This window comes from Ornithodoros turicata, chromosome 4 (genome assembly GCF_037126465.1).
Source record: "Ornithodoros turicata isolate Travis chromosome 4, ASM3712646v1, whole genome shotgun sequence".
In the NCBI taxonomy this organism is placed as follows: Eukaryota; Metazoa; Arthropoda; class Arachnida; order Ixodida; family Argasidae; genus Ornithodoros; species Ornithodoros turicata.
In genome coordinates this window covers 4,336,096-4,363,025 of record NC_088204.1, presented here as the reverse complement: position 1 = coordinate 4,363,025, position 26,930 = coordinate 4,336,096, and the positions used below count along the sequence as shown (strand labels likewise).

Sequence of the window (26,930 nt, the reverse complement as noted above, 5' to 3'; positions counted from 1 at the left end):
CTATATTTGAAATTCAGCCGTTGCTGAAGAATACATATACGGGAACAGAGACGCTGTTGTTTCGTTAATAGAGAGTTCTATATCACATCGTATACGCTATATCGCCTGTGTGTACGTAAGGGATAGCGTTGATGGTTCCGCGCGTACCCATAACAGAAACCATGACGCTATCCTTTGCGTTACGCAAAGGCGACAGCGTACGATGCACAAAAACTCACTAATAATAGTAGAGAGTTTTAGTCTTTAGTCTAGGCGAAGAAGTACAGTGAACCCTCGTTAATATGACCCCCGATAATCTGACATACGCGCTTTAGGACCATACTCTTGGGGAACATTGCTGTGAAACCTCTGCAGATACCCCCGTTAATATGACAATTCCGCATTATGACCAAAATTTTCGGGAACGACCATGGTCATAATAACGAGGGTTCACTGTAAGGGATTGTGTTGGTGGTTCTGCGTAGTGCGCGAAGTTTCGTTATGTTTTGCGCGTACGCACAAGAACCAACGCTATCATTTACGTACGCAAAGGCGATAGCGTACGATACGCTAAAACTCTTTATTGGATGAAGATTTGTTGGTAGCAAGATCGTCAGTGTGTTGTGAAATTCTGTGCCGCGTAATACGGCGTCGTCTTTGTCATGCATTAGTGTCCTGTGTGCTGCTTTGTCCTGCCTGTCCGTATTGGCGCCTTATGTAGTGATGCTGAGTGCTGTTCGGGAGTGGTGAATATAGGATTTGGTTTGTCCTCTTTCGATGTTGGTTCTTAAGGTGCTTTGGTCATTTGATTGATCAAAACATTTATTAACATGGCCGAAATACTCTTTCCTCAAAAGACGATTGGCTCATACACACAGAGACATTCTTACCCCCGAGTTCCAAGTTCTTGTTCGCATTACAACAGGTGCTGGACGTTCAACATGAACACAAAACGAAGGTGACTCGCAGCTACAACCAGGCTGTCATGTACCGTTTTTGCTGCTGTAGAGCAGCTATGACGAAGTTAAGGTGATCTAGACCAGGCGCCTCAAACTTAGGTCAAGTGGCGGGCCGTATTGAGTTTATTAGGCCACATAATCGAAGCCCACATAGAAAAGAAATGACGGAAATTGCCATAAAATACCCTAATGTACCATAGAGTAAAAATATACGCAGCATGCAAGGCCGGTGTAGAGCCATTGTAGGGACGGACGGTGTGGGAAAATTCGCTATACTGGAAAACTCCATCTTGACGCAGCAGGGTAAATATGACAATGTTCAGGAGCACTGACAACAGCGTTTACACACTGTATTGCTTACTTTGCTCCAAGTTTCGATTTGGAAAAGGAAATAGAAAAATCGCGAAGAAACAGTTAGCTGACATTACTGACAATGGATGGCTCCGTGTTTGCTCCTATAATATGACTCTGGCCTCTGTATATAACTCTTTCGTTTCTACTTTTTCAGTGTTGCCACTATTCAATATAGTACGTTAACCCTCACATTAGTTACAATACTAGTTTACCAAAGTGTACGAGAAGACCAGGTTTGCTGTGACCGTTGCTTGTTCAGGTACATGGGTGCTCACACACGTATGTTATACCTAACATGGATAAGGCAAGCGCTACACCGGGCAAGGGCAAAAACAACAACTTTATTGCGAGATGGTGACTGGGGGGAGGGGGGAATATGTTTAATGCAAAGCAAAAAAAAAAAAAAGCGAGAAGAGAAAGGTTAGCCACGGTGTAGGCTTGCTATTCCCAAAAGCTATCAAGCAAACAAAAGGAGATACAAGCAGCCGAGACACAGAAAATTATGAAAAAAAAATCCAGAATAAACAGCTCCTTCACTAGTCGTTTGCGCATATAGGACGTATCAGAGAATGCCCAGGAGTTTAGATTAGGAGTTTAGTGTAGTTTCCCTTTCTTTTATTAATAACGCGTCCTGGAGTAGCCAGTCCCGAGTGGCTCGAGACTAACATCTCCATTTTTTTCTTTTAAAATCAATCAGTTTAGATTCCCGAAGGAATGATGTCTGGGGAAGGATGGATGTAGTATGATATCCAGAAAGGTGAAGACAGCTTTGAGGGCAAAGCGTTGGTGGGCTTGACATATTGGTTGGTTTCAATGATGATTGAGGGCTGCCCATGTTACAAGGGTAGTACGATCGTACACTGAACCAAATGCAATGAACACTTGAAGCTTAAAAGAGGCCGAACGTCAAGAGGTAAATCACCATCCCACATTCACTGAAAGTTTGCGTAGGTGCTCAAGTTGTCGAGGAAAGCCAAGGCCACATCGTAGCAAAACTGGTACTGGACCTGTAATGGAGAAACCCATGAGTCTCAGCTACGCTTTCGTGACAATTCTTATAGATTTCATCTCCTTCCTTAGGCAAACATTGCCCAGGGAACGCTGTATGCATTTTCTCTCGATAACAAGTGCAGTTAATGTCATAGCGAGGCGCCCAGAAGAATCATCAACTGAAGACACGTCAGTACCCTCTGCTTTACGATATTATATTCCCTGTAAATAATATTACCAGGTCTCGCACGAATTCTGTTCGACTTCTTCGAATGGTCTGCACGCTTTGAAAGACATCCACCATTTGTTCTGTCTTCATTCGTTTCCAGATGATACTTGAAGCGCAGAAGAGACCACTCGCACGGCATCCGTCACTGCATAACACGTAAGATATGTTATCATTATTACGATCAGCGCAGCGCTATACGTCGTATGGAACTCACGTGCACTGAACGACTAACACAGTGTTCGCCGATCGACTCTGCCAGTCTTCTACTTGCTCAATGAGGCTCAATATGACGTCACAAGATGGCGGCACCGGATTCGATCGCGGCCAACACTGCAGGTGGAACTGGCGCACTGTTCTAGAAGGTTGCTGGAACCATTCATCGATTATTTAAATTGATGTCATTTCCTTAAAAAAACGAACAAGTCCATTACCTCATTCTGCTCAACCCTAAAGGTCCGCATGACGATACCAGAGTTTACCGTCGTCGCTGTGTTGTAGACGGAGCAGCCGTAGTTTCTCAGAGTCTGGTGAACTTCCGGCCAGAACTGGGGGCAGTTCTACAGGAATATTTAAAACAGAAACCGATTATAATATGCAATACCTCGTGTGTCCTTCCAGACCTTATCCGCAGGATCCAGGCCGTCCAAAGTGACGATGGTTGTGGTCTTGCTCGTCGAGACCATCTGCCAAAAGTCCTCGACCGTGTTTGGTCGCGGAAACTGAGTCACCAGGAATACATTTTGGCTTTTGTAACCCTGTAAAATCGTTTTAGTCCTTATTCCGAAACAAGAAAAGACTTCATATTGGACGAAGGAGTCTTACATCAACATAGACGGCGTTGATGTAGTCTGTACGACAAGAACTTTGCGGCGGGCACAGGAGGAATCGTTTGGAGTCGCCTGTAAAAATTCACCGCGAATCTTCGTGGAAGAACATGTCAAGACTCAGAACCGAGGAACTGTACTAAGTTTGAAGTTTAGCTCAACACTGGATTAACCCGGTTATAACGCGACTCAGAAGAGCCATAAAAAGGAATACAATAGGTGTACGTAATCAATAAGAGTATGGGAGTAAACAACGCACAAGGTTGTAAGGATCTTTATCGACGTGCTTCAGCACTACGTCACGGATCACGGACTTTACCTGCCAGAACGTCACGTGTTTGGTTTTTCCCGACGTTTTCGTAGCTGAGGGCGCTCTTGTAGGTTTCGTTATGTCGAAATATTGGTCTGTTGAGTTCCTGCAAGAGGGAAGATTAAGAAGACCCTTAAAGTGCTTGTAGGCACAGATATTCAGCATTCCGCTTATAACGATGTGATCCTGACCTCAAACTCCTCTTGAATTATGCTTTTGTTGGAAGCACTATTTGGAATTCTGAGTTCCTGCACTAGCTTCATGAAGCCTGTGACGCTTATCGAATGGCATGCTGCACAGAGGAGCTCAACCAGAGCACGGTGCGCAAAGACGTACTGGTCCTATTCGGGAGACAGAGGGACCATGGTGACTCAGGTCTCTGTTATCCACAGTCTAAGTAGCCGTAGTCATACCAATGACTCCACTAAGTTGACCCGACATTGTCGCATAGCATTTAAGTGAGACAACACGTCCAACTGCTTCAGGTCTTCTGCTTGATCCAGCACGCTGTCCATTAGAATGAAAGTACCGGTTGCACCAGTACCTGCACTGCAATACATAGTGGGGACGCACCAACAGAATATTATGTAGATATTGTCCAATTTATATCAATAGCTCACCTGCAGTGGACGATGATTGGAGAGTCTCCATGATGAAAGCCCCTTACCCGTGTCATAAATGAACATGTGGCATCCAGACAAGTGGGAACGCCATGTTCGGGCCAACTGGTGAAGTGGAACTGCAGGAGATGTCGGCACTTCTCTTCCTACAGTGAAACAGCCGTGAAGAGCTATATGTATGGGCCCTGTGCTAATGGGTACGCGACCATTTTAATTGGTATATGCTTCTACTTGCCCGTGACATAGCGAACTCTCTTATAACGAAGTCATCCGTGGTGTCGGTGTGATGTAGCCTGACTTCAATATCGCCGTACTGCTCTACTGATTCCGGCCAATACTTGACGCACTTTATCTATGTTGTACAAAATATTGGTCGGCTATATGCATTTCCAGAAGGATGTGTTTAATTAATCGAATACCTCTTGTTGGTCCTTCAGGTTAGTAAGCATGACGATCTTGCGAGTACTAGATCCCCACACCATGAGCCAGAAGTCGGTGACTGTTGCAAGAGTGGGACCTTAGAAGGATTAAAGTATCTTGTTCAGCATGATTGCATACGACACAAAGACACATCGCACGAACTATACAATTGGTAATACGATATAACGATATATTCCGTATATAACGATCTGCGTGGAATAATTGCGGAACGTGAGGAACACGAAATAAAATTGAACGGTAGTCACAAAATCCTGACCCACCTTGCGTTGCAATGTACCTTCTATCGTTATTGTAACCCTAGAAGAAGAAGCCACTGATTGTCACAATGTTTCCATAAAGTGTAAAGCTCTGTACTCACAGCAACATAATTTGCGTTGATATAATCCGACCCACCGTCTGGGAGCTCTGACAAAATAACGCGCGAATGGTCGTCTGGAAGGCATGAAAAATTTAACACAAAAAAATTCGGTGAGCGTTCGGAAGTCGGAAAAAGACTTCTTCAGTTCTTTACAATGCTGTCTTCAAGACATATGGCAGACTTACATGGCAGAACGTTCCCGTATCGATTCTTATGCATGTTTTCCGGCCGTTTTGCAACTTCGCACGGATGCAGCTCACCCGAGTCAATCGCCTGCCAACAGTGTGCCATAAAACTTGCCATGTATACACTTTTATATGTGTACTCGGCATACCATGTACTCCTCCTTGAGCGTGCCGTTTGCCTCGGCATTGATGACATGCGTCCGAAATTGTTGGACCGATAACAACTCTACGTTCGTTCCTTTCCTCTGCGATGTATTCAGGACGACGTACTCTTCAGTTTCCGGGGCACACTTATCATAACCTGCAGTTTGTTAAATGATTGCTGAGTATTGAGCGGGTTCCGATCAGTGCTCAAAAGCAAGTTACAGCATCTCTTAAGGTACGAGTTATTTAAAGCTTGTGTAAGAAGGAAATGGCGACAGACCGTGCATTCACACGGTTAACATCCCAGCATGTTTCCGAAAGACAGTGTTTCCAGACGAGTTATCGCTGACTATATCGTTCGGCTCACTTTCTTATTTGATTACTTTCATGTTTAGTTAGGTGACGTCCACTGAAAAAGTGCGAGTCATACCAACAGAGGATTTGCTGAGAACTTCTTTCGTAGCTGGAGGTGCTAGGGCACATCTTCGTTCAGCAGACAGGTTTCGCTTGCGTCTACTGGACGTGAAGAACAGATGGTTAGCGACGGGACTTTCATGCGGCGCGGAACTAGCTAGGCCAGACCTTACCTGCGGTAGTATAATGCTGCTGCTGATATGGCGAATATGAGGAGAACGCTTATCAATACGGCCACAGTGGTTCCTCCATCTGGCCTAGGGTTGACTGTAGTAGAAAATGGAAGATAAACAATGTGGAATGGAGTAAACAAAAGAATTGTCCCCCTGAACAACGAAACACTTTCAGTTCCCATAAACGAATCGAAATGAGTGACATTTATGATGATATTTTGTCTTCTAGTGTCCTGCAGGAAGTCTTTGCGCTTTCCATGGAACACATAAGAGGTCACTTACCAATGATGGGCTGAGACAATCTGTAAGTGTACGTCACATGCTGGAATGGTGATTAGATACAAATTATGCTTCGTTTCCGGAACAGAGCCATGTCAGTGATATCACAGAAGGACAGAGAGAATAACAGGATTTTATCTAGCCTTGCATTTCCAATCGGTTTCAACCACCAGGAAGACAGTGAAGAAGTCCCTTATGTCCATCCTAGGTTACTTTATTCCATTCAGCAAAAGCAAAAACTGGGTTATAGGCTCGAGAGGGGCATCCAATGCTGCTTTATAGAGGGGTTAAGAGTAATCAGACGTGTCTGACTTGCTACTCATTGCGGAGGAGTAGATCACCAGTAGTAGAACACCACGGTCATTTGCAGAAAACCAAGGGATGGTTGCCCATGACAATGTCTAGATCTTTCTTTTATAATTTAGTCTGGATCCGAACATAATGTTTACCACAGAAAGAGCTGCTCACCCCAGAAATGTTGCTCTCAACCAGCAGCGAGAACCGGTATGGTGTTGCAGGCTCCAGAGGAGCATTGTGGTATCCTCCCACGACAGAGTCATCGCCAGCGAGAAACTCCCTGTCTTCTTTTAACTCTCCGGGGGCAACACGAGCAGCCACGTAATAATGTAGGCCACGTTCCAGAGACTCCTGGTAGGGCAGCGGCGTCACGTCGCCCTTCAAGTCCTCGTAGCCTCGTACGACGAGCACGTAGTAGTTGCTGCGTCATCATAACCAAACATTGTTTACTGATACTGCGTCTGGCCACAGCGTGGAAAGATACTCATGTGAAGACACAGAAGCTTTGAATGCTGACGAACAACACGAGGGGGCAAGCATTACCTGATGGGTCCATTCTTACGACTGGCCGGAGATAGTTGGAGGATGACCATGTTGTCGACGACTCCTTGCAAGCCAGGCTCGTCTATCAATGGGACTGCATGGTACAGAAACGTTGCGCTGATCATAAGCTGCGTTCAAAAAGTCAGCGCCTATCATATTGCCACGAATCATCATCGCGAAACTTCCAGGGCAGCCACGAAACGGTACGTCGCATCCCGGCGCATGCTGAAGAAGAAGCAAGAAGCTTCCAGACACATCGCCTGCTCTCTGGCAAACGCATGTGCTGTTTCTAGACTTTTCGGCGCGACGCTTATATGCTTGTGCGCTCCAAGTTGGAGCATTCATTCTTTGGACTCAGTTGTGTTCAGAGAGCTATCACTCCTGTGTTTTGCTACCAAGTAGTCTAATAAACCGTGCGCTGTTTATTCGACGACTCGCCGATCCATTTCGCTTCGTGACAATATTTATCAGTGATGGCCAGTACATGTAGTTAAACTACTAGTTAAACTACCTGATTGTAGTTAAAAAGTAGTTATCGACTACTTGCAGAAATGCTGTTTCCAATGCATCTACTAGTTAAACTACTATTTCGAGTAGTTAACTACAGTAGTTAGGTTATTGCAGGTGCCAACTACTTCCGATTTTACCGCAAGCTTTACGGCACGATTGTGCTTCCGACTTTTACGTTGCGCTGCTTGTTTGATGAGAACGGAAGTGCAGAGCAATTGTGCCGTGCATGTGTACTAAATCTTCACTTTGATCACTGCTTGTGACTCATATTTAGGTGTCCGAGAACACTACAGAATGGGATTGGTGTTGACGGACAGCGTTAGGTAGTTATAGACGTAGTTAAAATACATTGCAGTAGTTAAAGAAGTAGTTTTAACTACCTCACCTGAAAAGAAGTTGAACTACTAGTTAAACTACTCCATCACGAAGTAGTTAGTAGTTATAGTTAAACTACCTTAGAAGTAGTTAGTGGCCATCACTGATATTTATTGCAGTGCTAGCCCCCACCTCTTTTGCAGATAGGGACTTAAGAGGCTTATGACAGGGATTTGCTATCAACAGAAGACGTGTTTTCTTTTTCATGCTGAAGAACGACTGTCACATTTTAATGCGGACTTAAATATAGGCACGTGAAAAGGAAATAAACCAGGTCAAAAATGCTGACGCTTCTATATCGAACATTTCTCATATATCGAATCACATCTCGGTTATAAAGCTACACATTCCGAACAGTCGCGAGGTGAAACCGTACGGACCTGATGCCTTGGTGTGGGCTTGTTTGCATTGAGGAGCTCCATAACCTGCACTTGTGCTGGCTTCTACGCACACGTTGTAAGTGCAACCCGGGAACAGGGGCTTCAGGTCATACCATAGGGTAGAGGTGTTCCACAAGAGACTAGAGTTTACAAGGCTTGTGTTCAGCAGCTCCGCGTCGTAAGAGTGCACCAACGATGAGTTCACCTGCACGCAATGAAGTTCGCGATACGTACCACGCTTAGCATATAGCCCTCAATTTTAAACTGTTGGTGGGTAAAGACGCAGGCACATAGTATAGAGCCATGTCCAATAGAAATAGAACCGGTTAACACGATGCCTTCCAGTGTGAAGCGCTATTGCGAACCTTTATTGCAAAGGTCATTCAAGGTCAATCGAAACTTTTAGTTCTTTAAATAGAATGGAAAATTCGGGAAGCACAAAACTACACACAGAAAAATAACCGTTCTTCGAGAGTTCTTCATCGTGCTAGGACCTTTCTCTGAACTTTTCCTATCTTCGAGAACGAAAGAATGGCCAAGGATATCCTTGCGTCCTACTTCCGAAGAACGTTTCCACGGTGAAAAATACGGACAAGCCGACGAACTTTAAAAAGTTCTTTCTCGAACGGTTATTTTTCTGTGTGTGCGTCAGTTCTTCAAAGTGTCTCTGTTCATCTATAGGCAACGCTCCCATCGCTGTGGCAACTCTTTGATGCCCTTGGCACAGAAAAGAAGTGGGCAACTGTCGTAGCCTCTGCAGGACATCTTTCTGGAGGGCTCCATTTGTGTGCAACGACTTTCCCGCAAGGGTCGCATGGGGGGGGGGGGGGGGATATATTTTTTTAGACGAAAAGGAAAAAAAAACGGGGAAAGGTCAGCCAAACGGGACGTCGGCTTGCTATTCCAGAAATAAGAAATAATAATAAATAAATAAAAAGAAAAGATAAGAATTAAAGAAAGAAAGAAATAGGAAGGAATAAGAAAGAATTAAAGGAAGAAAATTAAGAAATTAGAAATAAAGAAAAAGAATTTGGAAATAACGAAAAACTAACAGATGATCAAAGAAGGATGAGGTAGATTAATGACAAAGATGACAAAAAAAAAAGATGACTAACAAACGGCGAAGGAATGATGAGATGAATCACAGAAGAAGAATGAGATTTCACGACTGAGTTCACAGGCTGTTCATCAGACCTGAATCTCTCAAGAAAGTCAGAACTGCTTTGGTCACAGACCGCTGTGTGTGATCTCGTACTGGGCCGAGCAGAGTGGCCAGAGAAAAGTCCGTGCACCGCAGCTCGAGTAGGCGTCGTCTCAACGTGGCTCGAGGGTGTCGCATGGGGCTAAATCTTGACGGTAAGGGGCATCGCGAAGAACCTTCCAGCGCACTTCGGGCAGGGTTTCTACCGTGAAATTCGCCGTGTGAGACCGCGCATTGTTGTGAAGAAGAACTTCTTCCCGACAGGATCCGAGGCCTTTTCTCGCGAATTGCGTTTCGCAGTGTTTTGGAACCCTGCAGGGTTTGCAACCCTAACTGAGTTTACCGACGTGCAGTATAGTACTGGACATTAATCGTGACGCATTGTTCCGAGGAGTCCATATGTCCCAGACCACGCACCCAGAAGGCAGTACCCACGGAGCAGACGGCTGCATCTTGCTTTGGCCTCATGTCGCGCGAATTGTCCTTATGAAGCCTTATGTCGCCATTCCATGCTGCATCATTTTGCCTCTGGAGTGGAATGATTCATCCAGGTCTCATCGGATGCGATAACTCATTGCAAAAATTCGACCCCCCTCCGAATGAAACCGGCTCGGCAGCTGCTCCGAGACTGTCATGCGCGCTCCCTTCTGGCAACAAGTGAGGTGTGGTGGAACTCACCTTGCACAGGCTTTGCGGAACTGTATACAAGTGCCCGTGAATCATTCTCTCCGCACCGCCGACACCAATATCACGCTGGGCTGCAGCATTGTACTGTTACTGTCCGGTTCACGAGGACGGTTTGCTCAACGGCTGCGATGTTCAATCGCGTGACTGCAGTCGCACGAACGTGTCCATGTGGTTTATTCGTCGCCGTATCCCGTCATTCGACAAACTGCCTGCACCACTCGTACGCGCTTACCCGTGACGTCACTTGTTCCCGTACCGTGACTCTAATCTTTGCGATATCTGAGCTGGTTTGACGTATTACAGCTACAGACACGCTGCTCGTCGCCATGATTGCTGTCGCTGTTGCACGTGCCGGTGACCCGGGAAGGTTTGCACTTCGTCCTCCCCATAGTTTTGTTCAATTACATTTACCCTTTTTTTTTTTTACTCGGGCAAAAGTGTCGGTCTACCCTGAACGACCCTTGTACATCGCCTCCTCTCGAAAAACTATCTTGTGTAACGATAGTATGCAGTCTTGTATAATGTTCTCTTCCACAGAATGTCTGCCTATAGTCGTATAACCCACCTGCAAAAACAGCCTCTGTGCTGTTTTGGAATCTGTTCCATTAGGAGTATGTGCAAAAAAAAAAACTGCGTATTAAGTATATTGAAAGTCTTTACAGTCGTGTAACAGTAAATAGATAAGCACGTAAGAGTTCAGCCTTCAGTGGCTCGAAGGTAATTCAGTTGCCCCTACTAGCTCTGGCATCGTTGTAAGCGGACTCCACGTGAATATCTGTTTGCGGGATAATGTGTAGACTACATTAAAACAGGGTTTTACAACACGCCACCTACCCTGTAGTGCATGAGTACCCCGTTTTTCTTTGCGGGTGCTTTCCACGCTACCCTGATGCTGTGTTCTGTTGGGTTTCTGACAGACAATCCTCTCGGTGGATCTGGAGCTGATGGAAAACAATTATAATGAGTACATTACCCCTTCGTAGATCCCTTTTCTGGGCTATTTTTCAACTTACGTAGCACCCTCGTTTCTGCCTCTACTACTTCTGAAGGAAGTCCTAGTCCTGTTCCATTGTTTGCAGCGAACACCTACAAAAAGTATCCACTCAATCGAAAGTAACTATACTTACAAACACAGCTGCACTCTTAAAAGCGAGGGGGGGGGGGGGGGGTGTCGAGGTAGCTTGCCGTTGTTGGCCGCACTCAAGTGGGCATCGTCACGACTATAGCCAAAAAAAAAAGGAAACGAAGCGTGCCGTGCCGTGGAAACGTGCCGTGCATTATGCACGGCATAGAATAGGCTCCGCCTCCCGTTTTCAACAAATCAGGGGAGAGAACGTTGTCATTCGGGGTGATGGTTGGCTAGGAGCGTGCTATGTGGTGAAGTTCATTTTTAAGAGTGTACTGTCTCCCATCGAAGATGTCAAGGCAGTTAGAGTCCGTCATCCATCGCCTGCGACTCAACGATCCCGTTCGCAGCAGCATTCCTTCATAAGATAGGTGTCGCTGGACCGCCGAAGTGTTCAACATGCGAAACCGTGTCGAACACGGAGCACGAGCTGGTTATCTGCCGACGCTTTGACTCTAGTCGGCGAGCACTGAAGAACGCCCATGCTAAACTTGACAACCGACCTTATTGTGCTGAGAAGGTACTGGGGAGTTGGCCAAGGAAGCAACAGCAACATGCGCTGTGTGCTCCGGCGAACTACCTCAAGGACATACGCGCTTAAGTAATCTTAAAAATCATTCAGTGCTTTCACACATCAAGCGACATGGAACAGGTGGTCGCACCAGTGCGACACACGTTTCAATTTTTTGCTTCCTACTTCTATTCTATTCTGAATCGTCTTCAACGAATCGTCACCGAAACTCGCCCCCTGAGATGAAACTCTCCAATAATAATCATAAAGGAGCACTAAAATGCAAAAACAAGTTCACTTCAAATTACGTGACACGCTATATTAATTCCGTACTTGTTATCATGATCCACAACTTTGATTCCGTCGGGAAGCAGCAATTAAGATTATACCGGACTATTTCTTGCTTCGGCACTAAGGAGCATAGCTCGGCATTTCGGGCCTTCGAAACTCACGATCACAATCCTCTGATAAGGTGTGAGTTCGGGACTTGCTACGAACTCACGTGAAGGTCGACATGGCGTGTCAGTGAGCTCGATCATGCCTAATATTAGTGAACTCACCGGATAACATCACACTTGTAAACAGAGTAGGTGTGATGTTATCTGATGAGTGCGCTAATATGCGGCATGATCGATCTCACCGATACGATATGCCGACCTTCACGTAAGTTCGTAGCAAGTCCCGAACTCACACCTTATCAGATGACTGTGATCGCTAGTTCCGAGTCCCGAAATGCCGAGCTATGCTAAGGAGTGAACGTCGCTTCAGCTTTTTAGTATGGCAGACTAGGTTACCCTGTTTTTAGTCCATGCGGCGCGCGCACGCGCGTGCCACGCCATGTAGCGGTCCCGGTGAAAAACAGTGAGCACTGCGAAGCGAACTGGCGTCGCTGTCCGAAGGAAGTGAAGATAAACGTTGTCAGCTGAACATTAGTGAGAACTTTTGTAGGCTACAATTAAGTGAATCTGTATTGAAAAATGCAGCAGTGCGCATCATACCGCGCATATACGGAACACTACAATCAGACCCGTTCCAACTCCACACGTCCACGATAGGCATGCGCGCGCTCCTCCTGCTGTTCCATTGGATACCGCCAATCTTCGCCTCCTGGGGATCCTACACTCTTAAAAATGAACTTCACCGCATAGCACGCTCCTAGCCAACCATTATCTCGAATGATATCGTTATCTGCCCTGATTTGTTGAAAACGGGGGGCGTACGCCATTTCTGTGACACTTATGCTGTTCATAATTGTCACAGAAAAGGAGTACGCCCCCTGTTTTCAACAAATCAGGGCAGATAACGATATCATTCGAGATAATGGTTGGCTAGGAGCGTGCTATGCGGTGAAGTTCATTTTTAAGAGTGTATATTCGCTGCCGCCGAAGACAGATCTGTTTTCATTGCGTTTTTCTTCTACACAGTAGTGTTGTGTGAACTAATTTTGTTGAAATGTACTAATTGAAACACGAACTTTCATTTGATAGCAAGTTGTTTTCTCTCTTTTTTTGCGTTTTAGTGCCCCTTTAAGATAAAGTTGCTGTTGCTGTTGGTTACCGTAATGTAGTATTTGGTATCTGGTTGGAGACCAAAGATCGTAGAGCACTGCATCCTCGGATCTTCTATTCCACTACACAGCGCTTGCTTAGCCTCGACGTGCCTTGTCACTGCAGGCGCTGTCGTGCTCTCTGGTCGAAGCTCTATGTTATAATAGTCGAGGACACCGTAAGGTGGGTAGGGAGCGATCCAGGTTAGGGAAATGTTCGTCCTCGATTGCTGTTCCACCACAAGTCCACTGGGCGCAAGGGGCTCTGAAAAATAAAACACATCAACATTATTAAATTGAATGAACCGAGGAAATGATAGTCCTCCGGAAAGTGCTCGCGGTGCCTTACAGGGGTGGGGTTGCCCACCTTACAGGGGTGGACAACGTCACGACTAACGCTCTGTAACGCTCTACCTTGCAGTCCCTGTAATATATGTACACCCCTTTTGTGCTGAATAAAACGTTTCAAGTTTCAAGTTTCTGGGGCAATGCGGAAATTTTGAATCGCTCGAAGAAAAAAACGATTTTTTTCGGGTTTTTTTTCCGAAAAAATGGAAACAAACGCGGTTACTGCTGAGTCGAAGCATTGCCGGCCCAGCCACAGCATACAATGAGCTAGAAACCTTAGTAGTGTTCACCCTCTAGGCATAAATGCAGAGCAGAGCATCCCATGAGACTGCTGTCGACTCAGCGATATGTAATTGGAACAACCCGTCCTACTCCGACCAGAACTCCGACATTGTGTGAAAGCGATGGCGATCGCTTGGAGCAGCCAGACGGAGCTCTAAGTTGGTGGTTGTTGGTGGATTAGAGGCACCCAAGGCACTGTTGGCGGGTTGGAACGCAAGGCACGAAAATTTACATTTTTGAATTTTGTTGCCTGTAAATTTTGGGCAATTTTTTCGGAGACGAGGAATAAACCCCGAAGAAAACTGTTTTTTTCCCCAAAATTTCCGGGGGTTTTTTTTTCGGGGCTTCGCATCTCTAGTCCTGGGGCGACTTCTAAAGGGAACTGTGCCGACATATGTCTCAAAGTGTCTGAAGAAAACCCAGGAAAAAAAACCCAAACAGCACAGCCGGTACGTGGATTCGAACCCGGATATCTCCTAATCTCGATGAGACATGGCCGGCACGGTAGCCGCTCACGCACACGCACAAGGATCAGTTTTGGTGCAATAGCCATGACGGGTGGCGAATGGAAGAGCGCTATGCACCACGCATTTCTCAGCTCTGGAAATGTGCACCCCCACCAGCAGTTCCAGTTCGTAAACTCTCGGCGGCTAGGCTACTCACCTACGGGCGGTGTAGTGAAGTTCATGTAAGCAGATCGTCGCGATAGTCCATCCAAATTTTCTACAGTCACACGCACATTATATCGAGTATGTGGGACAAGCCTGTGGTATACAATTCCGTCCGCGTGGCCACTTCGTAGCAGGTTTGGCCACGTCCACATTTCATAGACTTCTGTCTCCCATGGGTCAGGGCTTTGGGTGGTCACGAGGTACTGGAGTAGTATGCCGTTGACTTGCTCGCATGGAAATTTTGACCAACGTATTTCCACGTGGTCTCGTCTTATGGCAGGCGACAGGAACCATACCATTCCGTCAGGAACTGTCAGGAAAAATATCATCAGTACTAGCACACTGGGGATAGTACCATTGAATCAAGTTACTAGCTACTGGCTTGTAGAACTATGTCGTAGAACGAAATTCGATATACCTGTTCGTGCTGTTCGGAAAGTCAATCCCGCCTCTTGCCCAGCTTTGATGGTAAAAGCCCTGATCGTAACGACGTACTCAGCGTATGGCTTTAACCCTGACAAAGTGATCCGCTGAGTGTCGCACGTGACGGTTGTGCTGTTATTAGTGTAAACAGCACTGGCGCATTCTCTCCAAAAGAATGTCGTTCTTTCGATGGCTGGTAGCAAACGAAACGTAATCTCGTAGTTACGGAGGATTCCGTTAGTCTCATTGGGTGGAAGCCATCGAATGGTTGCATTCCGAGTATGCCTCTCTTCTAAAGTCACGTTAAGAACAGCGGACGGAGCTGTAAGTCAAAGAAACGGATGTCGATGAACCGTATTAGCCACGTCGGTAGGGTACTGCATGTTACCATCCTGAGCGGAGATGACTGTTCCCATAGCAGTCCATTCTCCTGGCTCTCCATCTGGTGTCTCCATACGAAGTTTGATGTTCCATAAAGTATACGGCTTTGTGGAGAACGAGTGATTAGTTTTTGGGTGGGATCCTGGATAATCTGTTAGATTGAACGTAGTTCTGCTGTCGTTGTACATGAGGGTGACATTGATGGTCCAACAGTTCCAAGAGTGTCGAGGAGGATTCTACAAGAAGAATTTTTTAACACTTTCAGCCTTGCCTTTCAAGGTTTTTCTTTTTTTTTTCTTTTAATGTACACCCCTAAAAATGACTTCACCACACTCTTAAAAATTAGATGGTGATGATGGTGGTGGTGACGAAAACCGGCTTGCCGTTGTTGGCCACATGAATGTGGACTGCCTCACGAATGTAGCTAGGGTGAGATGAGATGATGTGATAACAGATGAAGGAATGATGACGGGCGAAAGTTAAGATCTAGGGCTGTCACTGCCAGATTTGGTGAGATGTCCGAGTAGTACTTATATAGCCTTTGGGCGAGATCAGATTCCTGGAGAAAGCAGACGAGGCTGCAAATTTTAGAGAGTCTTTCCATGAAAGAGCTTCTGGGGTGTAGGGCATCATCCACTTCACCACATGGTACGCTCCTAGCCAACCATCATCCCGAATGACAACGCTATCGCCCCTGATCCAGATACCTCCATCCGCCATCCAGATACCTCTATCCATTGTTACGTCATCTGAAGAATTGTAGCACCCAATCATATGCCAACGCCGAGGTACACATAATGTTCTGCTTTACACTCTTAAAAATGAACTGATGCGGTTATCGATTTGAAGAGAGAGGTGAGCGTACGCCTTTTGGTAGCAATTATGATATATCCAAATTGCTAAAAAAAGAAAAAAAAAAGGCTTACGCCCCCTTCGTTCTTCGAATCAGCAGCGGTATCCCTATGACTCGTGGCAATGGTTGGCGGACAACGTGTACAGTGGCGTAGCCACGGGGGGGGGGGGGGGCTAAGGGGGGCCCGAACCCCCCCTACTTGCTACGGTCCGACCCATGCAAATCGTGCAAATCCAAGGAGAAAACAATATATGGGGGGGGGGGGGTACCATTGTGACGATCGCGAAAGCTCTTGCAGTTCCTTCGTCTGTCTGCACTCTTGAATGACTTTCAAAGTATGAGCATATCAAAATACTTCTAATCTGGTGGCAGGGCCTCATTGGTTATAACAGCCTACATGTAATCGCATTCTGAACGTTCAAATCAGTCTAGATTTGCATCCCTTATCTTGCGGTGTGCGCAATAGCCAGCTGGCAATAACATGTGTGTGCTGACGGACCCAGGAATAGCGCGGGGGGGGGGGGGGAGGTGAAAGTGGGCGGGTTTTCGTATCGAGCCCCCCCCCCCCCTTCCTTGGAGGTCTGGCTACGCCACTGAACGTGTAATAGGCGGTCAAGTTCTGCTCCGAGAGTGTCTGTCAAGCCGGTTATAACGTGAATGAAGGGGATAAAGTGAAGAAAATGGAAAACACACGTATGTTACAAACCTCCCACTTGACGGTGATTGATCTGCTGTGAGAGGTGTCAATCATGATGGAAGAAGGCGTCTCTGAGGGACCTTCCAAGAAGGAGAAGAAAAGGCAATCATAATGGCGTCCTGTGTTCTGATTTGGCTTCAAAACAATTTTACTGTCCGTTTCGGGGGTAAAGATGTTCTTGATAATATCGCTCCAATATCATTACAACCTCAAGTTTCGAGAACAGTATTCACTAACATGTATAGGACCAAGCCGCCAACCGGAATCACAACCGAGCAAGGTTTGCTTTCTTTTTAGAATCAGTGGGGGTGGAATTATAAAGTGTGTATGCATTTAAATTTGCCCGTACACACTTATGAATAACTTCACCACATAGCACGCTCCTCGCCAACCATCATCCCGAATAACAACGTTCTCGCCCCTGATTTGTTGAAAACAGGAGGCGGAGCCTATTTTGTGGCCATTATGTACGGCTCCACCTCCTGTTTTCATCAAATCAGGGGCGAGAATATTGTCACACGGGGTGATGGTTAGCTTGGAGCGTGCTACGTGGTTGAGTACATTTTTAAGGGCATACTACTTGCATCGACCAGCTCCAATGGCTCAGTGGCTAGCCTGCTGGCCATGTCACGTCGAGATTGGGAGGTACCCGGGTTCGAATCTCGTTGCCGGCTAGGCTGTCTGGGGCTTTTCCTAGGTCTTCCTCAGACACTTTCAGACATATGGCTACACGGTTCCTTAGAAGTCGGCCCAGGACGCACATTTACCCAAGGCGTAAGTTGTGATGCTGCCCACCTCTCTGATGCCGACAGCGGCGAGCCCCCTCACTATCACCGCTACCACCACTACTTGCACCGACAGTACATGGAGCAAGAACAAATAAAAAGGGGGAGTTTTTCACAGTTTCACAGAATCGGACCTTGTCAGCCTCTATTGGCAGCGGAATGCTTCAATTCTAGAGCGTCTGCCAACACTGGCCAGATACAAGAAGGGTGCATGTTGGCTGCAAGATTGCGATATCCAGTACAGGAACGGATCGTGGTGAACTGGTGGTGGCGGCGATGGTGATAGCACTGCTCACCGTCATATGGTGAATATACCGCCTCCTTCCACAAAGCCAGCGGCATGCCGAGCAGGTGCGCGAGTCGTCCTGGCGACTGGGAGGTGATATGGGTTCGAGTCCTATTACCGGCTGTGACATATCGGACGGTTTCCATGGGTTTTCCGGCAAACATTCTGGACGAATCTCGGCCCAGTTCCCCTTGAAGTCGGCCGAGGACGCGTACTAACCACCTTGTACCCTTACCCGTTTCTATACGGTTCTCTCCCCCTCTGTCCACGTCTGGATGCCTCTCATAGCCACAGGTGCTGCGCGGTGCTAACACGAAGTAAAAAGTCTAGCTAGACATGGAAAGGTGAAGATTGTGTCACTTTCCCGAAAAAAAAAAAAAGCACAAGAAACTTTGGGAATATCAACTGTATCGGAAAGATAAGTTCTGTTTGTTCGTATCACTAAGATAGCACGGTTACTTATCTGTTCCACCCGTGTACGCCCCGCCCCTCTGCTGTGTATTAAATCTGCACCAATAAAGCACCATGCGCTGTTGGCACTGGCACCTGACCACTTCGTCATGCTTCAGATACACCCACGACTCACAACAATGACGATGCAGGTGCGGGATATTTATAAGTAGCGACAAAATGCCCTTTGCGAGAAAGAGGACCTGATTATTGCGCCTTTCGTGCTACATTGTGAAAGACACGAATGGTGGTGGTGGTGGTGGTGGTGGATGGCGAAAGGGCTCGCCGTTGTCGGTCTCACATAGGTGGGCAACGTCACGGCCAACGCCCTGGGCCAATGTGCGTCCTGGGCCGACTTCTGAGGGAACTGGGCCGATATATGTCTGAAAGCGTCTGAGGAAAACCCAGGAAAAACCCCAGACAGCACAGCAGGCATCGGGATTCGAACCCGGGTACCTCCCGAAAAGACACGAATGTGCAACACCATCATTTGGTCGTTGAAGAGGTGGCCATTTGGCCGGCCATTCACTGGTGGAGCGAAACATTTCCAACACTCACGTCCACAACGCGTTCTAAAGCGTTTTTCCTGAGCCCCTTCACTCCGGTACTTGTTGTCGCTGTCGATCACCAGGACTCTGACCTCATAGGAGGTGTCAGGTTTCAATCCCGACAGAACACGACTATGGATCGTTGGAGGGATAACATTTCGAGTAATCGGCCAGTTCGCGCGTGTAATTTCCTGCAACAGAAAGTATTGCGATTACGCAACGATGAGAAAAATAGAACATTCGAGCGACTATGACAGTGATCTAGCCGTAGCCGCTACCTTGTATTGGAGCAAGTACGCTTTAGGGTTCCCTTCGCCTGTATCTCGTCCAGACTTCCATGCGTCCCACATCACTCTAGCGCTGGTGTCACTGATGTCTGAAACTTTTGGTTTTCTCTTAAGAAGAGGGTAGCCTATACCAGAAAATTCGCAAGCGATTTACATTTCGTCTCGGTGTTAAATCGTTTATCTTACTGATGTCGCAGTAAGGCTTATTCTTCCAGCCATCGAGACACTCTCCTTGGTCTTCAAAGCACGTTCCCGTGAAGATATTGCAGGTGCCGTTGTTCTTACAGTGACAGACGCGCCTCTTCTTGCAGTCGGCGCCGTATTCGTGCCGGGAACACGCTAAAAGTCGTAGGATAATTCTTACACACAACAGTGTGTCAATGTCAGTGGAAAGGGTACAAGGATACGGTCCGCAGGTACACTTCGGTTTGCCACGCAGTGTACAACAAAAGTGAGGACATTTGTACAAAATGCTGCCGCTACAACAATCATGTCTTCAGCTCTTCGATTTTCGCAACGGTCCTTGTATGCAAGTTTCATTGCATATACATCACGACACACCACGAATGCACGCCAGACACACGACTGAACGGCTTGCAAATTTCTAACCAGCTTACTTTCGTTGCAGAAGAATCCCTTGAAGCCAGTTCCGCAAGAACAACCATAAGGATCAGGAAGGCAGATCATGATGCCCGAACAGGTTTTCGACTTAGGGTCGGGATTGGTGTCTGAACAGCGTTTCTGGCATTGCTGGCCAAATTTGTCATCTCCACAGGCTGTGGGAGGAAGGTTTCCTTATTAAAATTATAAGCAAAGAACTTCGTCAACAAACGCTCAGGTAAGGAGAGTGGCAAAGAGCACCAGCAAGACCTGGTTACTGGTACGCAACGATATGATGACCCTTACTTATTAACGTATTACTGCTAAATAGCTATAACGTGAGATAAGGCACAGTAGAGCTCACCTTCTTCGCAGAGTTCTCCTTTAAACCCTGGTGGACAGATACAACGACCGGTGATGTCGTGACAAATGCCACCGTTTTTGCAGTCAGGGCATGTGGATTCGCATAAAGGTCCGTACTTGTTTGCTCTGCACACTACAGGGTATAGACAAGACCCGCTTTTAACGCGAGTTAAACTAATACAATAAAGGTCGCCGTAAAGGATTCCGCTCACTTCGCACGATGACTCGCATCAGAGCTCGGTTCTCTCCGGGAAATGTTACGTCTTTTACCGATGGCAAACTAACGATGTATACTCCACTGTGGTGCAACTCAGCCCTTTTGTAGTTTAGTTTATGCATATCCTGGCCACCATGGTACAAAACGGGCTGGTCGCCGCTGCCGCTGCCATCCTCCTTAACCCACGATGTCACATTGCCCGGTTTCAGAGGAACAACGTCTATCTCCAACGGTTCTCCGAGGCTTACGGTGATCGTGTAGTGTCTTGGAAGAAATGGTACGACTACATTGCAAGAGAGACAAATGTTACAGTTGATAATGAAAAAAAAAAAAAAGAACTTCATCGCTATGATAGCCAGAAGAGATCAGAGCAGTCCTCACAACTGGATCGACTTGCGCATTCATATGGGGACCTCGCGGTTGACAGGACGGGCTGAGTGGGGCATCGACCGCAACCATGTCCTGGAATAAGGAAGGAATGGTAACAAAGCGATTAAATCAAATTAAAGATTAGATTCTCTAACAGTGCCCATGACTCACCAGGTCCGATGTCACCGTAGAATATGGCGGGAGATGCGATGTCTGACATCAACCTATTATGGAGTCTGCACCAGAACATGTTAGTGCGAATGTTGGGCGAAATCGTCCTCGGCCACACGATGTTGTAGTATCCTTCGTAGGCATGTAAATAGGATCACTAAATCGTTTAGTCGTAAACAGGCAGCTGTAACTTATATAACGACAGTTATAAAAAAAAAAGGAACACCTGTGGTTGAGTCTAGCAATGTCTACACAAACTATCAAAGACAAGAGTCTGAAGCCAAATAAACCATGCTCCGGGCGATAGATATAACGCGCGGGCGGGATCTAATATTCATGGTATACAAACGCCGAACGTCGGAGGTACTGACTATAAAAGCAAAGTTTATCATACCGTTGCTAGGCGACGGTGACAGGTTGACTGCACCGTTGAGTTTCATTTCTTTAACCGTGTAATCAAAGTGCGCAGTATATTTCTCAGGCACATGACATTCCTGCGAGGGCGTATCCTCACAGCCGTAGATAAAGTTGCGATGAAGCATGGTGACGTCTAGCACTTCCTCTGCAAGATGACATGCCATGTATGCGCGGGTACTTGCAAGTGCACTAAAACGATTATCTCTTGACTGACTCCACACTGTCAAGTGCCGTTGTTCACTCACCGATTATCCTCGGCGAGGTGAAGTAAAAATTTCTTGTCCTCGGAAAGTGGCTGTGGAAGACGAAGGGAAATGAGGAACCCTCTTTATACCGAGGCAAGAGAGCTCACTTTTTTGATTGGATATTGAAGCGAACAGATCCAACAAAGTTACTGCGTGTGTCATCCTGTCCAGAGGTCACAAAAGTGACTGTCTTGGCACTGGTATTCCAGTAGGAAATGCGCAAGTCATGCAGGGCACTCTTGCAGATGGATGACGGCTTTGAAAGTGCAACAGAAATAAACGATAGCTATAAACGATTCAGCTCCACATCGCAGGACGTATAAGAACTAGATAGCACACCTATCATTTACTTATCATTTTTGACCATTTGGCTATTGGCATTCAGCTCAATACTGAACACGCAATAATCGTTTACTTTGAGATATATAGTTCCTACGGACGATTGATCAGTAACTTATCGTATTAACGGTGTTGATATTGCCACGTATCATCTTTGAAGCGACCACACGGAACAGTAACAACGGACGTCGAGACGTCGAGCGACGGACTGAGATCAACGACACGCCGCGCTGATTAGCGAGCTTCCAGATGCTTCTAGAAGCATCTGTTCCTTCGCTCGCATCAATCTCATGGGCGGATCGACGACCTTGGAGAAGCTTCTCTACTTCCTCTTCTTCATCGACGCGCGCTTTCTACAATGTTACGATGTTCACCGTTGTGTATAAAAGCTTGTGAGCTCCCAGTCGGAGCATTCTTTACCTCCGTTGTTTTTCAGAGTTACCGCTCTTGTGTGTTAAGCAGCCAAATAGCTTAACAAACCGTTCGTCGATTATTCGCCGTTTCGCTCGTCTGCCTTCATCCGTGACAATATTAATGGGGTGATAATAATTTGATACTTCATCGCTTCGATCATGGGCGATACCCCAATGGTCTGTCTAAGGAGTAACTTCGCCCGCCTGAGGGTTCTTTGACGTGCGCCGAAATATCACACGGAATCAACCTCGTCGAAGACGACGTGTCTAAGCAACTTGTACCCTACCACCAAGTTACTGCGGCGTCTTCGGCGGTGATTGAACCCGCAACGTTTGGGCGGACACAGGTACATCAACTGGTCCACCGAGGCCGGTAGGAATGACGTTAACACGAGCACGAAACGGGCTCATTGGTGCAACTTGAGCCCTGGCGACATATTTTAGGAACACACAGACAAAATACAATACAATACACATCGCACAACGTGCTGAACGTTGAACGAAGAAACGAGAAGAACGAAGTTTGCCGTTTCTTCTGTGTTCCAGCCTCAGAACATCAATTTCCATCGTGTCGCCAAACATCTTTCGATCTTCCCAGTGCTGAATCGCTCTATGTCATATAGTCAGGATTGATTTCTTGTTGTTGTTGTTTTGATCTTCCCACAACCTTTGTTTCGTGAAACTGAGCTCTGCAACCACAGCTTATAACGTGGCTGGCCAGATATATAAACCGTCAGTGTCTTTCCAATTGTGTCAGCCTTTATATATTAACAACAATAATCCGAATGGGTGGAATAAATCACTTCCACGGAACATTCTGAAAACGTCTCTTTGTGGTGCACCATATATATAGGCTATCTGGAGTGTTCGTGACGACATTCCTGGGAGAGACGAAAGTTGATACTTGACACAACGTTCCCGTGATGCCTTTCACCAACCTTCCTTATCCTATACGTGACGTTGTGCACGTACGGTACACTGTACGAACCGATGACGTTAGTAGCTTGCCTTGCCTACTCTTGAATAGGAGAGTTACAAAGGGTACTATAGCAAACCAGAAAGATGCTGTCCCAGAGACATTTTGTCCCGTCCGTGAGGTACTCATCGGTGGCTGGCAGGGTTTCTAAGTGCTAACTAACGCCCCTGGCGCCCGGTTTGGCATATACCGTATTTTCACGCGTATTAGCCGCGGCTTATGCGCGATTTTTTTTTCTCACGGGCGCCCTGCGGCTTATCCACCGGTGCGGCTTATCTGATGACTATTTGTTCCTGGTATTTTCCCCATACACCAATTTTAACGAAAGGGCCGACAGTGTCTCTGGAACAGCACTGCCCTGCCGATGCACGAACAGTGCGTAACAGGGACGGGTCCACATTCGATTAGACTGATCTTCCTGGTGCATTCCCCCAAGCAGCTTTAAGGAAAGTGGTGACAGTGATTCACGTCTTCTGGAAGATCACTGACCAATCAGACCACGAAAAACACCCGACAAGGGCACAATCCGATCTTGGTAGAACTCCAGAACTGACCTCCTCTGTTGTACACTGTGCCGACCCCGGAGTATGGACCACATGGTTTATGGCCTTCTCTATGGTCTCCTTTGTCGCACAAATCAGTCGTCTCGTATTGCCCGCGGCTTATCTGCGGGTGCGGCTTATCTGCCAGAAAATTTTCAAAACGTCCCAAAAAACGCGTTCTGCGGCTTATCTGCGGTGCGGCTTATACGCGTGAAATTACTTTCTAGATTTGCAGCTCCCGTATTGAAGACGAAAACGCAAGCATGCGTGTGCTTTCGATGCTGTAACACTGTTATTCTGTTTCGACCGTTAACACCGATTCTGTAGAGAAAATCTCACCAGAGCGTAGAACGCAGTGCCCAACACTTCGGCCTCACTGTCATTGTAGCAACTGCCCTTACAATACACACTAGGAAAACAAAACGGAAGAACCGTCAAACCTTCAATCATCACTTTAATTTCTTTTAATCGAATGTATTGATTACTCACGTGCAGTTTTGGGTTGAATTGCAAGCTCCAGATTGTAAGAGTGACTCCGCCGTCTCCCTGCAGTCGATACTCTGCACAGCTGCACCTAAGTTACACATAAAGGAATACCGGTAGTAGTAGTAGTTTTGCAACTGATGTGGTCGAACATTCCTTTCGGGCTTATCTCCAGGTCTCAATGGGGGTAACCCATGTACTACTCTACGTTCGTGCCCCGCCCACTCATGAACCGTCCACACATATGCTCTTCAATATTCATAAGATGCCGTTGTATCACAGAGCGTACTCATGGAATGCTTCTTTAGCGTTGTCGCTGCCAAAGTTGTTCAAATGAAGAGTGTATTGCTGGAAGGCATTTTTTTAATGGAACTCCAACAAGAAGCAAATAAAGTCCATACCCCGATGAAAAGTCAAATCTCTCCGAGAGCCGATACCCCACTATTTAAGTGTATTCCTTTTGGAGTATTTGCTACGCTGCTATACATTCACTTCCAAACATTTGTGCTCTATTTTAATTACGTTCTTCGTGCAGTAATTAGTATCGTACTTTAAATACTCCCTCGGTATCTTCCCTGTCTGCTGGAAAGTATATACGTACGCTACAAACATGGGCGGATCCATATTTCTGAGAGGGGGGTCCATCTTTTACCACCATGGTAGACACACGACCCAGTTCAATTAAACAGTATGTGAAGGCAGAAACTGAGTAGGGGTCAGGACATCCTTACCCGCCTCCCTCTGCAAATCCGCCCCTGACTAAGAACGAACGTTTTAATGTTCATTATAAACATGGTAGTACGCAAGGCATTAAGAAGGGGCCCTCAGCTACAGATGTTTGCAATCTTACTCTTTCAACCAGAACCGAAAGAGCACCAAACAAAACCCCAACACCACCACTACCAAACGTTACTCACCATGATCACAGAAGGCACCAACACAGAAACATTGGATAAAACACCACACGAGACACCAATGCATGACGAAAACGATGCCTTGTTGCGCTGCCCTTAAATGGAATAGACTGGCGATATTGCCATCAACACATCTTCCTCCGACGCACAATATATTATTAATCGAACAACGCCGTCTCTATCACTGTGTTCTTCAGCAATGTGTCCGTGTATCTGCTAAATTTCTGACCCTTATGTGTTTCACTGCTCGATGACTGTTGTTCCGTTTCATTTAAAGATTGAACGATAGATAGGGCGTAGGGGACGTGATGAGTGTGCATCCGCCAGTATGAGCATGCGGACGCTTTTAGATTAGTGCGGCATCGATAGAGTTCAGCGTTGACTATATGATATTGTCTGTCTCATATTATCTCTGAGGATTACTGCTGTTCCGCTCAGTATATGGTTTTTAATAAAGCAGTCTCGTCCATCGTGAAGATGGCACTGCATGCAGTATACATCGTTTACCGCTGATCCCAACTATATGCGCGAAGGCTGCTGACATTACAGTATATCACTTCTGTTGTGATTGCGTACACGTTTAGTGAACCCAAGTGAGGGGGGGGGATATGTTTATTAAGAAAAAAGAAAAGAAAGGTCAGCCAGACGGAGGTCAGCTTGCTATAAAAAAAAAGGAAAATGAGGGAAGAAAAAGAAAAGAAGAAGAAGAAAAGAGAAGGAGAAGAAAAATGAGAAAAGGGGAAAGAAAATAAAAGGAAAAGAAGAAACGAAAAGGAAAAGAAAAGGGAAGGCAAAGAAGAAAAGAAAAGAAAGAAAGAAAAGGGGAAGAAAAAGAAGAGAAGGAAAGAAAAGGAAAAGACAAAGAAGAAAAGAAGAGAGAAAGTGAGGCCTTCGTTACATGCTCATGCGTGTTGTTTTTCTCGTTTTTTTTTCGTGTGTGCGGTGTCCTTCCTAGTGAGAGGATTTTCATGTTTCACACTTCCGCACGGTCAAGACTACATCCTTCACAAAGGACGTTGACCCGAAGCAACACCTGCTTCTTATGGCACGGCGTAGAACATGAGAAAAACAAATCAAATGACTCGTCCTCCTTTATGATGGACAAGACAGCACGCAAGAGAAGTCCATACTGTAAAAGCCTGAGCCTGTGCGCACGGAGGGACGACGCGAACACACGACTCAAACCAGCAAACGTTTCAGGCAAAGCAGAGTTTCAGCAAACTTTCGCGTGAAGCTTTATAGAAACGCATACTGGTAGAAACTGTGCCACAACCTTCCGGAATGACGGGAGACACAAAATGATCCGGAGATCATATACCATAGTCAACCCCGGACTCTCCGGATGCTTCGCTTATCTAAAAGCGTTTGCACGCACATCCTGACTGATGCATACGCGTCGCTATCACTCGCATCAATCTTTAAAAGAAACGGAAGA

At 46.4% G+C, this 26,930-nt stretch overlaps 1 protein-coding gene across 1 annotated transcript; it reads right to left on the bottom strand.

Annotated features, from left to right (window-relative positions):
• Positions 1–860: 860 nt before the first annotated feature.
• Positions 861–25,668, bottom strand: LOC135390531 (receptor-type tyrosine-protein phosphatase U-like). Its single transcript, XM_064620226.1, has 43 exons — positions 25,499–25,668; positions 24,588–24,672; positions 24,438–24,507; positions 21,936–22,084; positions 21,829–21,878; positions 21,561–21,728; positions 21,167–21,298; positions 21,008–21,088; positions 20,622–20,909; positions 20,411–20,542; positions 20,064–20,222; positions 19,633–19,785; positions 19,438–19,571; positions 19,170–19,350; positions 17,100–17,170; positions 15,548–15,776; positions 15,155–15,481; positions 14,729–15,046; positions 13,447–13,700; positions 11,266–11,338; positions 11,087–11,193; positions 8,365–8,569; positions 7,100–7,193; positions 6,728–6,977; positions 6,263–6,302; positions 5,981–6,074; positions 5,824–5,909; positions 5,399–5,550; positions 5,250–5,337; positions 5,065–5,138; positions 4,967–5,003; positions 4,685–4,782; positions 4,459–4,617; positions 4,266–4,411; positions 4,059–4,194; positions 3,837–3,986; positions 3,655–3,751; positions 3,334–3,410; positions 3,132–3,266; positions 2,943–3,068; positions 2,726–2,877; positions 2,521–2,656; positions 861–2,299 (listed from the first exon to the last, which is right to left on the bottom strand). Exons 1-43 carry the CDS (start codon positions 25,560–25,562, stop codon positions 2,225–2,227), a joined length of 5,832 nt encoding a protein of 1,943 aa, XP_064476296.1. The 5' UTR covers positions 25,563–25,668; the 3' UTR covers positions 861–2,224.
• Between the last annotated feature and the right edge of the window lie 1,262 nt (positions 25,669–26,930).